Raw genomic sequence first — 16,441 nt, 5'->3', positions numbered from 1 at the left:
CGGTGTCAACGCAGATTGTTTACAGGTGTAATGTTGCAGTCAGTTACCCAGAGGAAATTTGTGTCCCTTAGTGTATTTCCGGTTCAGTCAAACGCCAGAGAGAACAGAAACGTTGAAATGATCACAGCGACGATTAAAAAACAAAAAACAAAACAACAACAACAAAAAAAAAAACAGCTCCTTGTATTTTATGCAAGAAACATACGGACCTTGCATTTGTCCGAAAACAGTAATATTATTGCAAATGCCAAATAAATTTGCTCTGTAAAAGAGTGGGCTGTAACTGTTAAGTTCCTTTTTTCGTTCCAGGTACGCATTTTCTTTTTTTTCTTCTATTGACGATTTCCTTGTCAGGCAGCAAAACTATAAAATGCCAAACCGAACATACGCCGTCAGAAAACATGTTTTAACGGACACTAATTTTAACAGTACACCTCTGTCCTGACTTACACAGACCCCTCACCAACAGATGTCAGTATGGCTCCGGAATTCACAGAATAAATGTAGGGACTATATATATATATATATATATATATATGAGTGTGTGTGTGTGTGTGTGTGTGTGTGTGTGTGTGTGTGTGTGTGTGTGTGTGTGTGGTTGTGTGTGTTAATATCTTTTGACTGCAAAAGTAGGAGTATACTTGGAGTATACAAGAAAGCTTTTGAAAAGGCCATGCAGGATCTTGAAAAATGTTTATTTTCTTACGTGAAATCCTGTGCTAGGGTGTTGGCCTTGAATTGTTGGTACCAAAGGTAGCCATGGCAGTGCTCGTTGTTGCTAGTTATTAATAATCTGTTTGAATCATCAGTAGGCATATGCCTGCAATAAAAATGTGATAATTTCCAGTGTGAAGGGATTCATTTGAGGTCTACATCTGAAGCAATTATTATGCCTCACTGAATTTTATTGACAACAATTCTGTGCTCTTTTTTTTTAGTTGGTTAGTCTAAAGGCAAAAAAAGGCCTGACATGAACTAATTAACTATCAAACTACCTTGGTTTCGCAGCTATTTGTCAAACAGAATTCAGTGTTCAGGCTAATGGATCCACTTCTCCTTTCATTGAGGTGTCTAGGGGTGTGTCTCCATGCTCAGTCTTGGGATCTATTTAATCTTTTATGTACTCATCAACAATCTGTGTAAGGATTTACCAAATGCCTTCTATCACTTCTATGCCTGTGACACTATTATTTATTGCCATGTCAGGTCTGTTACACAGGTCATTGAGCATTTGTAGTCTGCTTTGGATGTACAGTCTTGTTTGTAGAAACTTAAACTGATGCTGAACCCAGATTAACCTAAAATACTGTTTTCTACCTTAGGTGAATCTCCAATGGGCACGCTGCATATAAAAACTTTAAAAGGAACACCTTTAGAGAGTCACAAGAGAAAACTACCTATGTTATCTTATTGACCAGAATTTGTCATTCAGTCAACATTGAAAACCTGATGTCTAAACTCAGGTTAAAACTAGGTTTCTATTTCAGAAATAGATCCTGTTTCTCCCTTAGTGTGAGAGTCTGTCTGCAACCTTTCTGCTTCCTATTGATTAAGGTGTCATGCTCTATATAATGGGTCTGTATTTGTAAATATTTAGAGTACAGTCTTTAAACACTGTATCACTTTGCTTTGAGGTTTATGATGGGTTGCAGTTTTCTAGCTCAACACTGTGATCTGTAGGCCAACATTAGCTAGCCATCCTTAACCCTTTAATGTCTGAACCAGAAAATAATAGATAGATAATCTTTTAATCTGAAGTTTTCATTTGGCCCTTTGACAAAATGCAAAAAAAAAAAAAAAAAAAAAAAAAAGCATATATGTACAGTTTATTACCGTATGTCTGAATCATTGTTTTTGCAAAAGGTACCCACAGGGGGCAAAATGCAAGTATCAGATTGTATACAACAGGGTCTTGAGCAAAGTTTTTACCCCATAAAATGATGCAATAGAGATCATGTCTGAGTGGAGTGCACAACATCCTGTGTGACTCAGCAAATTACTTGTTTCAGCTGTTGCCCTCAGGGAGAAGATAGAGGTACGTCCAGGCCAGAAGCAGTAGATTGAGCCATAGTTTGTACCTCAAGGCAGCGCGACTGCCCAATGAACACCTTACAGCCCCTTTCACCTCCAGTCAAACCCCTCACACTGCATCTTCCACGCAACGACAGTAACCGTGAACTAGACTTTTCATTGTTGCAATACTCATTCAATATCGCATCTTCCTCCATAATAAGCACAGTTCTTCTCTTTCTCCTTTAGTTGGGAAGCCAAAGTCTCAAAAATGTGTTGAACCAGAGATGATACTTTTTAGTTGTGTTTTTTCTGTTAACTGTGACACTAATAACAAATAACTGGACGGTATGCTCTGCTGGAAATATCTCAAAAGAAATTGTATTATTTTACACTATTTTACCAGGGTCACACAAATAAAATATAGCAAAATGACTAACTTTTTTATTGCCTCAGAAGACAACAGTTAACAGTTTTAATGGAACAAAGTTACTTAACATAACTTAATTAACTAGGTGCAGGTCCCTGTGAGGTTGGATAATCAGGAGGGTGGCACATTGCTCTGGGGACAGACCTTCACCATCACCACATGACAAGACAGCAAACAAGACCGGCAGGGCGAGTTATATAGTATACAGTGTGATAAAAGATGCACCCCCACTCCCACACAGACTGACATGGCCTACTTACGTGTCCCTGTCTTCAAGCACAAGTTCAGTCCTTGAATATCTGTTGGGGTCCCCGGTGCAGAGACATGCAATGCCAAACCTCATACTGGCTCTTGCACAGGAGCATCCTGAGGCACACATGCTTTTCTTGCAGCAGCATTTGTTGTGCTTGAGTTCATAAGATTTTGCATCATGGTTCTCACCAATTTGCCACTAAGTTGTCTCCCAAAATTAGGTGAGTAGGTTGGATGAACCATGTGTGCCCACTTGCGTGCAGCCAACTGATGCAGGGCTGGGCGAAGGTGTAATAGGAAGGCATCGTCATTTGGTGGTCTCCTTTGATGCTTACAAATAGATGGGCTTGCAGTGCGTCTAGAATACCACCAAATCACCAATCACCCCTGTCATAGAGTCTCACCATGTATCGCTGTGCTGCTGTTATAACCTCTTCCTGAACATCCAGGCTTTCCTCAGGGTCACCGTACCTCCATAGCAACAGAAGGTCTGTGAGGTGTTTAATAGCAGTGGGGTAGGCCTGCCTTTTTCCTCTTCTGTACAGATAGCTCACTGTGTCACATCCAGTAAGTATGCAGGTGCTGAGGAGAAGGGATGTAAGATCTGAAGCTGCAACATCATACTTCACCACCAGAGCTTCTGTGATAGCATGAACTGGTAGAAAGATATCCTTTGTCTTCACCCAAAGCTCCTGCAGCTCATCTCTCACTGGTGCAGAATTTGTACTGAGTATGCAATGTAAGCAAACATCCTGGTATCTGCCTCCTCATGTTTCTCACAGGAAAGTTCTGGAAGCTCAACCTGACAACCTGCTGACGAGAGGACAGTGCGACCAGAATCACAAAATATTCCAAGAATAAGTGTGCATCCTGCAGGAAGTGGTTTGTTCTGAGCTGCCTATGCTTTCCCCATGTGGTTCAACAGATTAGCTTTAGTCAGTGGAATATCAATGAAGCCTTTCCATTCAGGTATAGGGGGAGTATAATGTGGCTTGTACTCCTTCATTTAGCTGGGGCATCTTCATCCTCTTCTCTCATTCCTCACCTTTCAGACTTTCAGCAGGGGAAACATACCAATTGGCAATAAAGTGGATGCAGTCACACTTGTCTAGGAGGATTTCAAGGAGCTGCTTCAGGTACTTTCCTTGCAGTTCATGAACAGTGCTACTCCCAAGATGTTGGTAACGCTGAATGCATGCCATGGCATCTACTACCATTACAACAGGCTTGTCAGAGGGCGGTAGTTTGTCCACTTCTCCCCATGAGCTATCAAGGGCTGTTTTGATTGCAGCCAGTAATCTGCCTTGTTTCCTTTATGCATTGCGTAACTCTGTCCATGTAAACATGTCTGCTGTCAGAACTGAAAGAGCTTTTAAGTATTCCTCTATAGCCGCTGGCTGATGCCAGTGAAGAGTTTTGTCTTGGCATCTCGGTTGTAAGTTTTTTCAAGTGGCATGTCTGTCCAGACACCATTGAATCGCCCTTCTGTTTGACGTACAGTGAACTTCCCATCCTTGATTTCCTTATAGATGTTTGGAAACACAGGTAAGCTTCTTGTGGGGCAGGCAGGATACGTATATGTAGTGGCCAGCAGCCATGAGGTATAGCAACATCTTTTCCACTTCAGCCAGGTGTTCCTCCCACAGCAGCATGGATGAACCGTCTAAGAATTATAACCATATCCATGTACATTAGCTACATTAGGTACGAGCTTCATCAAACATGACAGCTTTTTCAGTTGGTCAGCTGTATCAGCACATGCAAACATAGACACACATGTAGGACACATACCTTAAAGCATAAGATTCTGACAATTTAAAAAAAAAAAATCTCTACCCCATTTTGTGAGGAGTTATGGCTGTTTAAAGAAACCACTGAAATGAGCTAAAACGACTAAAGCTAGCAAAGTAAACTAGTAGAGAATGAATGCTGCTGCTGTTTGGGATGAAGAATCATCAGAAATAAATATGTAGAAGATATTCAGTAGGTCTTTCGAAATTATGAGTTGCCTAAAATTCTATTGAGGTTCTCCTGTTGATCGCCAACTAGTAGTGAAATCATCATATATGCAATGATTTTGGTTGAATTTTTTTTATCATTCTTTCTGTGAAATGAGTATAATATTTGGTTTAAAGTATGACATTAACTGACGTCATAACTCGGGGGAATAGTTGATAGCCAATGAAGATGAAAATATTGGGGAAAAAAGTGAGAAAACATTACTTTTTTTTTGCATTACATTTATGAAAAATCACACAGAAATGTGTTTTAAAAGTTATTTTTTCAGTGGATGTCATCATGTGTTCTGTGTATCTGGAATACATTTGACAGCCTAACCAACCCACTGAGGATTTAAGGAAAAAAAATCCACATTTTTCTAGATAAAAACTAAATGATGCATACACTAAAATAGCCCCAATTTCTTTTTAGCAATATTTCCAGCAGAGCAGACCTTCCAATTATTGGTTCTTAGGGTCAAAGTTAACAGAAAAAAACCCCCACAAATAGCAAGTATGATAGCTCATGTCAGGTTCAACATATTTTATTGAGTGTTCGAGACTTTGGCTCCCCGACTACGTCCGTCTGCCACCTCTCTGCAGCAGCATAGAGCTGCTATTTGCTGCTATGCAAATTGTCTCTGTACGGGACTTTGGGTTTGATGCACTTGAATATTGTTTTATTATCCACAATCAAAGATGGAATTGATCAAAGCGTTTTATCTAGTCAATAAAACATTTCAAAAAGTCAACATTTGTATTAAGAAATGAATGAATTCAATGATAAAAAAACTTTTTAAATTCCACTTTTTAGAACATGACACCATGAATAATCACACGCAACCTGCTAACATGTAAAATAGTTTATTTTTGTAAATGTTTCTAAATTCAATTCCACAAACTCAAAACCTCATACTCTGTACACTTCAAAAGGCTTTTTTCAAAAATAAACAAAAAGAAAAAAGGGGGGAAGGGGGGGTCTGCCTACTTTACATGACCAATAAAATGTCGCACAAACACACTGGCAGGATGATGTAATATCATACAAGAGAAGAAAAATATCCAAGAAACAATTTTGTTACAACCATTCATTGAGAAAATATATACAATTGAGTCTTCAGAAAGTTAAAAAAATACATGCCATATACATTACAAGTTCTAAGACTGTCTGCAAAACTTTACAGTCAACTTGAAATTGTGCACGCAAAAACTCAGTTTCTTAGCATGTGACTTGTGAAGTGTCAGTATAAGAAATATTTTTGATTAAGCAGAATGCCATTTCTGTCCCCAAAGAGAGAAAAGTAGAACCTACAGTTCCACATACGATTCTTCCTGTCACACTGGTTTGTCCATATCATCATTAGACGTTCGCACCTTGTTTTAAAAGTAACAAAAACAGGTAAATACACGCTGCAGTTCTTACTCGTGATAAAAAGTGAAAAAAGTTGTTTTTTTTGGGTTTAAAATCTAATTCACAGTTCTTTAAAATCAAACCTGATTAAAGGCAAACAGATCACAATGATCTCTTACCATTTGTCCTTTTTTGATTCTGTAACCGGTAACTCGTTACGTTAGTCAACAAAAATATTTCTTTTTTTTTTTGAGTGGTCAAAGCATGTGTAAGTCACAAAACAGTACGCTACAATACCTTACTTTTAATACAACAAAAATACTTTGTGAATTATTGTGGTTATATTACAAATTCTGTACAGAATAATCATAATATATACTCTCAAACTGAAATAACGTCCATCTTAAATAAATTTCAATGACAAACGGAACAAAAAACATTTTAAAAACACGCAAACATCGAGAAGGTTAAGGTAGTATTTGGTCGGTTATTCCTATAGTTTTCTTTATGTACATTTATACAAAAGTAACAGCATGTCTTCTTCAATCTTCAAAAACAATAGCAATCTAGCCTTCTTTAACTCAATCTCATCATTTTGAGAATAAAATTCATTCACTCAGTAATAAATACAAAACCTCTCAAATTCCACACAAATCACATGACAGAGACCTATGATAAAACTGACTCATGGAATCAAGTATTTAAAAGTTTGTGTATGTACTTTTTTTTTTTTTGTTTATTTTCTTTTTGTTTTTTAGTGCAAGTTAATATTCCCTTCGCGGTATTCATTGCTGTACATTCCTCATTCAGTGATGTCTACATTTAGTCATATGGTATACATTAACAGTATGTAACAAAAGGGCCTGCCCTTAGTAAGCAATAAGGCCGCACCCTGCACAGTGCTTTCTCATTCGCTGGTGGATTCCGCACCCCATGTACACCAAACAAACACGCAGATACATACAGACACACGGAGGCATCACGTACAACAGAGCCCCTCATATATGGCACATCACATCCTGCTACTGTGTTGGATTTCCCTTCCTCCACCCGTTTTTATTCCATGATCTAGATGAACCAACCTGTAAATTTATTCATTGCTTCAAAGGTTTGGGCCTTCTACTCATCAGTAAAATGACTTTAACGTGAAGAATTTTTCTCTGTGCAGAGGTCATGACACTACACCCACACACTACAGCAAGGAATGCATCTGGGTTTCTTGTTTTGCTTAATTAATCCACTTCCTGCATTCAGGAGCTCCGCAGTGGCAAGCGATCTTGTGCTGGCCTTCAACGGTGTCAAACTGATAGTCGAAACATAACTGGAAACGGGAGAATCATCTGTTACTGAGAATGCAGTTGTTTAGTACGGAAGCATTATGAACTCACATGGTGGGGGGGCGGGGATACGCCTCCCCAAAAAACTAATAAAAAAATTCAGTTTTTTCTGCATTAAATTAACAAGATAATTGGAAAAAAGAACAAAAATAACAAAAAAAATTCTCTGCTGTGTTTCAAAATAATGTCTGCCACTTGTCTGCATTATTATCGAATCATTATTGAATTTAGACACATGATAAATTCAACCTGTCTCAATAAAAGCACTGTAAACTCGAAGGTATATGCTTAAAATGATCGGAGCTTGAACAATAGTAAGACTTTCAAAGTTTTACTTTATTGGAACCCTGAACAAAGTCCTCAGGTGTTTGCATAAAGTTGTCAAACTAATAGCAATCCCATCTACCTAACTTCGAGATAAGAGATTCTCTCGATGCGTCAAACTGAATAAAACTAAACTTTGGAGGAAACAGAAGCGCTTCTTGTTTAGAAGCTGCTGGTAATAACGCTGACAAGCATATCATGTCTTAGAAACTGGGCCTTTTTTATTTTTGGAAAATTAGCTTAATTCAGAAAAACAGTTTTTTAAGTGAATGCAATACACTTTTGTAGTCCTTAAAAAAACAAAAAATAAAGAATAAATAAATAAACAGAAGAAGAAAGAGGAGGCAAAGAAAAAAAAAAAAGAGACCTACCTCTTCTCCTTTCTCAACTCTGCGAATGCAGCTGATGATGATTTTGTAACCTCTTTCAAACGTGACCACCTCAGCAACACAGTTCGGGGCACAAGAATGATTGATATATCTGTGGTAAGAAACATCACAGAAATGTATAAATGTTGCCGTAAGCAGTGTTGACACACATTAAGGCTTAAAAGCTGCCGAAGAAGGATTAATTAATTAATTTATATTATGTTCATGTGAGGTAAGAAAGAATCCTGCAGAAGCTACTCAGTGGGAATCACTGCATGATGACCAACACGGTAACATCCATGTTTTGGACGACAGTTTTGTAAATACTTTTAAGCTGCTCTGGTATTGCTCTGTGGTGCTTTCTGTACAATCACTTGATTTCCCCCCAAATTTCAGAAAAAATAAATAGTTTCACTATTAATCAAAAAGTGAATTACAAAATAAATATAGGAATAAATTTATGTTGATGTTTACATGCTTAGGAAAATAATTTTATGGAATCTCGGCGTACCTTGCAAGCCCTCCAGTTCGAGTAGCATCGACCACGTGTTCACTATCGATGCGGAACATGAACACTGCTCGATTCTAAGGGACGAAGAACAAATCACATGCAATTAGTTTTGTTGAGAGATGACAACATTTTTAAGCAAATAAAGTTCAGTAGCAAAGCTGGCAAACCTGAGCTCTATAAATCTTCTCCTTCCTAATGGCAACCTCATTTCGGAGGATGGTTCCATTGTACTCGATCACCATGGTTTGTTTTTCAACGTCTCTAGCAGCAAACAGCCCCAGGCCCTGTGGATACATCACATTAGTAGCTTCTGATTCTGTAAAAAGAAACTATAATCTGAAGCAGTTTCTGCTTTACTAAAATGTAGTTGACTCACCTGGATTCGGGAGCGGGCCAAATAGACATTTGCTCTCCACTCACTCTTCATCCAGCGGTACTGAGAAGACCTGGGGTGTACCACTGGAGTCTTGCTATGAGGAACGCCACCTTCTCCTTGAGCCACATTCTGGTTAGACCTGGCACTGCTGCTGGAAACAGCCTGGGGTTGTGGCCTAAGTTTTGTGGAAAAGTGACAGGAAAAATGACGTTAAAAACTCTGCCTTAGCCTTGTAGAACTCTGAGACCGCCTGCAACTAACAAAGTAGAGCCTGGCTTCATTCGAAGTTACCTTATCACCAGTGAGGTGCAGGGAGAGCTTGTTCTTGGCTCTGCACGGGAACAACCGGCTGGACTGAACATGAGAGGCAACTCCAAAAGAGGGTTGCGCCCATAACGGAAGGAGTACCTGTCACATGCCTCCACTCCTGGGAGCTGGAGTTAAGTGCAGCAGTAAAGAAATATGCAACACAGAAATTTATTAACATTTTTAACTCCAGCGCAACAAATAAAAACATCCAAAATAGTTACAAACCGATTCAGTGATTTTGGTGACTGCTGGGACCGTGAGCCCAAACAGATCCTCGCCTTTCAGGTAAATGGGAAAGAGCTTCAGAGTGGCTGATTCAGATCTTTTCTCTGCCACTGGGCCGAGCACCTTGTCCCACACTCCTAATAACAAGACAAGCACACAAGATGGTTAAAAATACTTTCTGCAAAGTCAGGAAAACAAAAGAATCCTCTTTCTATAAATCAGCAAGGAGGGTAAACCTTTAGGAGAGGTGTCAGTCAGGATCAGGTCTTGGTAGCCATGTTCGATGACTCTGATGGTGAACTCTGGAAGCCCGTCTCCATCTTCAACAGAACAGACATAGCGGCAACGGCGGTTGCCATGACGCATGCTCCAGTAAATGCGGCAAGCTTCATAGCCAACTGGAAAGATGGCTGTTGGTGAATGGAAGGCTGCCATTTGTAGAGGTGTTAGTTGACCCATCGCATGCAACACCAGGCTGCCCACCCTAAATGTATAACCTAACTCGGGCTGCTGCACAGCGGTGGCAATTTGACGCATTTCGTCTCTCTGAACATAGACACGTCGGAACACTGCGAAGCAACGCAGCTCGTGCTCCAACGCTTGTCCTGCTGTTCCCCGGGGCCTGTGGGCATGACATAGCATGGTCTTGTCCTTGAAGAATGTGCAGTGGGCTTGCAGAGCACAGGTGAAATGGTAGACATTGGTACAGCGTGGTCGGTGACAGCCACTAGTGGCTCCGGTCTGCTGGCAGTAAGCACAGCGTACTGTTTGGCCACGACGCAGTGCAAGCTCCACGTTGATGAGGGCCCCAGCCTGCGTTTCGTACACCTCAGTCGACCACAGGGCACAGTTTAGATGAACCCACACATCGAGGTCTAGATTGAGCAGCCTAGCAGGACCATCAGTGTGCCCATCTCCAAACTGGTGGCAGAAACAGCAGCGTCTGTGGTCTTTGAGTGATACTGGAGGACGCAAGGAGGCCCCAAGTTTCTTCAATAGCTCATCGATCTTATCCTCATCTGGGAGCTGAGAATTTCCTTTTGACACCACCACCTGAACGGTCCATTTTCTCCAGCGAAGTCCTTTCTGTCTCTTGCCTTGGTGCCAGAAATCGTGGGACCTTGGTCGGGTCTTTAACTTCACTGTCACTTTGAGTGCATCAGACTTTGCCTCTGTCTTGGGTGTTTCACTTGCTGCTGGGAAGGGGATAGGAGGAGTAGAAGGAGGAGACTGTTTGGGCTGAAGCTGGGCCAGGCAGTGAACATCCAATGAGGACATGTTGTTGCTGTACTGATGCTGAATTTTACCAAAGTTCTCTGTTTGCTCAGAAGCTGGGAGAAGGGACACTGATTGCTGTAAAGATGATGGAAAAATCAAGAAATTATCAACATGTTATTTAAACTGCCTGCGGTTTTTCTGCAGGGGTTAAACAGTACAAACCTTTGTTTCTGTGGTGGGTCTGGACGGCAGTGGTGATGCAGAACAATAGAGAAGGAAACAGCTGTGACTGCAGAAGACCAGGTCTTCCTCAGATTTTAAACGGCCTTCGAATTCCTAATGAGAGAATAAGAAAAGACCAGTTTGTAACCGGCTGAATGAGGAATGAGGTGTTAAACAAAGCATCATCACGATAAACTGCTTAAGATAAACTAAAGCAAAAAAGAAAAGTCAGTTTAAAAAGCATAAAATGTTTAAATGAATTAAATGATCAGAGGCTGAGAACAGTCTGTTAACCTGCTAATTGCTTTTTAAAGGGGTAGTGCACCCATAAATGTGTTTTTTCCTGCAGCTGCTGCAACCTGCTGTGAGTCTCCACAGCTTTTCAGAGCTTTCCAGAGCTGCTGACAGGCCAGCGTAACAGCGCTAACGGCTCAGACTGATACGGTTCAGGTACACCTTGTTCTTACAGTATGTAGCTGAGGAGATTCAGGAGGGGGAAAGTCTTTCTCCTCGATGCCCGCTCTGTGGCGTAGGTGCTTTGTGAGCCTCGCTTTACGTCTTGCCACTGAGCTGAGCTGCTGTCTGTCAATCATTTCTGCCTGTGTATCCGGTCCCGCCCACTTCCTGATCCCCCCACACTTCCCACCCCAACCCTTGCAGTTTTAGGTGTTGTTACGCAAAAAGTAGGGTGTGTAGTTATCTACTGAATTACATTTGAATTTTGAGGTTTTTGGTCAGAGAATAAATGCTGGTGACTGTGCATAAGTAAGAAACTTAAAAGCAGTGAGTCCTATGTCTAAGAGTCTCCAAATCACGTTTTTAACATCCAAATGCTTTGACTGGAAGGTGTTCCAGCTTATTAAAAAAACTGTGTAAGCAATTTTTAATGTTTCAGCCAAATTTATTTAGTACCTTCATGTGAGCAGGGAGGTCTTTGGCAGCTTTCAGCACTCCATTTCCCAGAACCACCACTTTACAGTTGCAGCACCACTGTGGTTTACATCCTGGGCTGGCAGGGGTCTTATTGTCAGGTCCTCGAGCTACAGCAGTGCCTGAAACAACAGACTTGTTTATAAATGCATTATCTGACTGCAAGTCCACTCATAGACGGCTTACTTTATTTTATAAGTAGTATATGGTATCATCATGTAGTTTTAAATGTTTTTCTTTCTTTTGAATGCAGGAAAGACTTGATAGGATTTTTACTGTCATTTTTATTTAAAAAAAAAAAAAAAAGGTTCAGGTCAAGATGGGCAGTAGCACAATGAACCACATGCAGCCACACACACATGAAGCTATCAACATTAACAAGAAATATGAATCACAAGTCATCTATAACAGGGATCATAAACAGAGAAAAAAAAAATCAGTCAACACCTCTACAGCTGCATGTGTTTTCCTAAAAGCCTTTAAAATCTCAGATTCTGGTTATTTTAGCTACTGGTTTTACTGCTCTTTTTTTTACTCTTCACTATTAGATTGCTTCACTCCTTGGACTTCTTACTTCTATTTGCCCCTAATAGTGTGATGGGTACAGACCAGGAAAAGCCTTGTAAACAGGTATAATAGACTCCTATGGACATGTGTTTTCCAAAATGTTCATATGTGGAGTCCATAGGTAGCCATGGCAGACCATCAGACCTTCAAACAATGACCAATTGAGAGTGTGGGATTCACTAATATAAATCCCAGAGCATCATGGTAAACTACATATTCTGTGCAAGCATATCAAGAACAGAATAAAACATTCACGGAATCAATTCGCTGAGAGAATTGGTGAAACCAGTACAATTTGTAAGTAACTGGATTGTATGCTCTCAGAACCATCAAACCATCAGTTTATGAAGTATGTTATTATTTATCACTAGATAAATAATAACATACTTCATAAACTGATGGTTTGATGGTTGCCGGTTCGATCCTCGACCAAGTTGAGTTCATGCTAAGGTGTTCTTGGGCAAGACACCGAACCCCTGATGGGTCGTGGTTGTGCGGCTTGCATGGCAGCTTCGGCCATCAGTGCCTGAATGTGTGTGTGAATGGGTGAATGTGATGTATGATGTAAAGTGTGTTGGGTATCGTTCCAGGTACAGCAAAGCGCTGTATAAATATGGACCATTTACCATTTATATCAGGGCTACTTAATTTGGTCCTACGAGAAGCGCAATCTAGCAGGTTTTCTGTGTATCCCTGCTTCTACACACATGAAACAAATTAATGAGTCATTGTGCAGAACTTCATTGGCTGTTAGATCAATTTAATGTGATTCAGGTGTACTAAAGCAGGGATACATGGAAAACCTGCTCGACTGCGGCCCTGGTAGGAATGAATTGAGTAGCCCTGGTTTATATACTATTCAGAAAAATAATCACTCATCTGGATGTTTGAAAGAAAGCAATTACATACAGAAGAGCAGTGCTGCTTTGTGCTTTCGCACAGGGAACGATTATGTGCAGCTTAAATCAGACATGACAATTCAATTACAGGCTGTATTACAGTACTTGGGGGAATCTGTGACATGCTTGTTTAATTCAGTTTTATTCCCTTACCTGGGCTATTGAGATGGAAACGGAAATGATGTCCCTGCTGCTGCATCATTCCCTGTGGTCCACCGGGCCTGATCATCTGTCCTTGCCGGGTTTGAAGCCCTCCATTATCTCCAGGTCCTTGGAAGAACATGGGAGGTCGAGGCTCCATGCCATGAGGACCCACCCTGGGACCACTGAGCATACATAGAGTGGGCCTGTCTGGGGTGCTGCTGACCTCATAGCTGCTGGGGATCTTCACACACAGTAGGTCTGAAATGGCTGCCACCACACCAGTGATATTCTGACAAACACAACAAGTAGTTAAGCACCTGCGTCTTATCAAAATCTCATGGAAAGACTATTTATTCAAAAGTTCTTCTGGACTGTTTATATTTCTCAGATTGCCATATCCTGAATTAAATATTTGTTATAACATAAAATGTATACACAATAACACAGATCTGGTGGAGATTGTTACTAAGGTGATCTCTAATGTCTTAAAAATCCCAGTCCGAAATTACAGGTACTCAAGTCAGCTTCCAAACATACCTTATTGTTCACTGGTTTGCCAGATTTTATTTGTTGTGGAATAAAAGAGTGGAATAAAAACAGATTACAGTCTTTGCTGAATTTCAGCCTCTATAAATGTAAGTGTTCATACCTCAGCTGCAGCTGGTCTCAGTGTGATAGCTACAGAAACCATCCCGTGTTTGGAATCAGTAGACATGGGGCCAAAGGGGGAGCCAAAAAACATTGAAGACGGTTCAGTCTTGATATCCTGCAGTTTGGTCTCCGTCCCTAGAGAATTAAAGAATAGAAAATGTCGTAAAATAAAATAAATTTAAGTAACATCTTAAAAAAAAACAAAACAAAATAACAACAAACAAAAAACAACTATCACACTATTAAACCATGATTGTATTCTAGGATAGTAGGTAGCTGATTATAATGTGTTTTGTATATATGGGACAATTAACAGTTTATGTGGACATGTTCCAAACATGGACAATAAACTGTTGTTTCCTCACAGCCAAAAAAACAGCATCTCAATTAACTGTGTCATGGTGGGCTAAAACAACAAAAAGATATCCTGGCACAAGGACAAAAAAAACAACCAAACAAAAAACAAAAAAATGACCCTCTATGACGAAGTTTGTGTTTAAACTTCATGGAAAGTACCAATTAATTATGACTGGATGGTTAAATTATGTAGGGAGTTCACGTGGGTGTTCACCTTTCCCATCAGGGGGAGGAAGCACGGGGAACACAGGAGACACACAGGGAGATGGAGGCTCCTCCTTCACCAGAGAGAGGTCTGGGTAGCGACTGATCTCCATGCCAACCACGCTCTCAGGAGATGAAGATGGAACAAAGCTATCAGGAGTGTCCCTGTCCTTGCATGGCTCCTGCCCTCTGTTACTGTTATCAGAAACATAAGCAAATGCAATGAAAAACATGAAGCTAAAACACATCCTTATAAATGAAGTGGTTTTATTTATTCATTACCTCAGCTCCTCCTGGTTGTTGTGAGGAGGGGTGGGAAGTGAAGCGGGAACATCCACTGTTTTGGGCCCCTGAGCAATAGCCCGGGCGAGCAGATCTTCCTCAGCCCGAAATGGGACATGTAGTGGCTTTGGCACCAGACCCTTGGAGACTGTATTAACAGGAAAACAATGAATATAAAGTGGTAATACTTCATATCTTATTTTTAAGATTGCTGGATCAAATATAAATAAACTATGCCAACCAATGTTGAGAAGCAACATATTGGAAGAGATAATTCTCAGCAAGTCTCAAGAAATACTGCTACACTCTTAAGTTATTACCCATGGCAGCAGCTTTGCTTGCCAGCTCTTCTGTTGTTGCAAATCCGTTGACCATTTTCTGTCGATTCACAGGTGGTGGAGTGGGAGGAAGAGATGCCGGAGGAGTTGGAGGATTGCTCAAGTTATTCTGCTGTGGAATCAGGACCAAAGTCATAAGATGCTGCAGAAACATTCAACACAACAAGTTTCCTTTAAGTAATGCAAGCAGATCTCACCTTGTAGGCCAGTTGGGAGTAATAATCAGAGACTCCATCTAGTGAGGCACTGCCAAAAGTACCAGACAAGAGGCTTTCTCCGTTAAGCTGGCCACTGCCATAAGGGGCAAAATGGGCAAAGTTGACCCCAATCAATGGCTCCATCAGGGGCAGCAGAGAGAGTTGCTGTGAAGAGAGGAAAAAAAGCAGTGGAATGATTAAGAGAGAAATGAAAACAGAACTATTAAACAGAACATAAAAGCCAGAAAACGTGAGACTACCGGAGACTGATCATGGTCATATTTACAGTGTAACATGAACTGATTAGTAATTCTTGGAGTTAAAGCCAAAAATGTATTTTGTACCAAAGTGTCCTGTGAACACTGAATTATAATTTGCTGACTGACATGAATGTTTATGAAACTGGTGCACAAACATATCCCGCAAGTCATTTGTGTTTTAGATTATGTATAACAATGGGGCAAAGCATTAATTCCGTATTTTGTGTGTACGACTCTGTAATCTTAAAACTCCCCAAAGAAAAATTACCCTTAAGAGTTTTAATTCCTGGTTCAGATATTAATATATTCTACACCTCAGAATAATACCGGTAATAATGTACGGCTTTAAACAGTTAAAAGGTTCATAAACAAGTTTGTTTTCTGCGCACAAGCAATCATAGTCATTATTTCGGATTTGGTTTATTTGGTTTTATTCCTGCATTAGGCAAGAGGGGGAGAGGGAGGTGTGAAGTCCGCCTGATAGAACACATGCATAATAACCCATACAAAGAGTTGCTATAACTTATACGTGCAATAGTGAACTGGGAATCTGTTCCACCTCTACTGTGTGCAATGCTTGTTTATATTGTTTTATTAACTTATCTTATTGTTATTATTGTTATATTTATTGCATTCTATTTGCCTCTATTTTGCTTTGTACCTGTATATATTGTGTCTTGTG

The 16,441-nt window shown here is 40.3% G+C and overlaps 1 protein-coding gene across 2 annotated transcripts in view; it reads right to left on the bottom strand.

The window, feature by feature from the left end:
- Positions 1–5,537: 5,537 nt before the first annotated feature.
- kmt2cb (lysine (K)-specific methyltransferase 2Cb) overlaps positions 5,538–16,441 on the bottom strand; it is an 83,808-nt gene continuing 72,904 nt past the window's right edge. For both annotated transcript variants that reach the window (XM_041993633.1, XM_041993634.1), the window contains exons 46-61: positions 15,500–15,664; positions 15,285–15,414; positions 14,965–15,112; positions 14,693–14,877; positions 14,120–14,256; positions 13,480–13,759; positions 11,843–11,982; positions 10,931–11,044; positions 9,727–10,843; positions 9,491–9,627; positions 9,248–9,390; positions 8,957–9,131; positions 8,748–8,864; positions 8,581–8,654; positions 8,073–8,181; positions 5,538–7,361 (exon numbers count right to left, since the gene is read on the bottom strand). In XM_041993633.1, coding sequence (XP_041849567.1) covers positions 7,269–7,361; positions 8,073–8,181; positions 8,581–8,654; positions 8,748–8,864; positions 8,957–9,131; positions 9,248–9,390; positions 9,491–9,627; positions 9,727–10,843; positions 10,931–11,044; positions 11,843–11,982; positions 13,480–13,759; positions 14,120–14,256; positions 14,693–14,877; positions 14,965–15,112; positions 15,285–15,414; positions 15,500–15,664 — 3,264 coding nt within the window. In that variant the 3' untranslated portion in view covers positions 5,538–7,268. The remainder of the gene's footprint in view (positions 7,362–8,072; positions 8,182–8,580; positions 8,655–8,747; positions 8,865–8,956; positions 9,132–9,247; positions 9,391–9,490; positions 9,628–9,726; positions 10,844–10,930; positions 11,045–11,842; positions 11,983–13,479; positions 13,760–14,119; positions 14,257–14,692; positions 14,878–14,964; positions 15,113–15,284; positions 15,415–15,499; positions 15,665–16,441) is intronic.

This window comes from Melanotaenia boesemani, chromosome 8 (assembly GCF_017639745.1).
Source record: "Melanotaenia boesemani isolate fMelBoe1 chromosome 8, fMelBoe1.pri, whole genome shotgun sequence".
Classification (NCBI taxonomy): Eukaryota; Metazoa; Chordata; class Actinopteri; order Atheriniformes; family Melanotaeniidae; genus Melanotaenia; species Melanotaenia boesemani.
The sequence above is the reverse complement of the archived record's forward strand: the minus strand, read 5'-3'. Positions and strand labels throughout refer to the sequence as shown.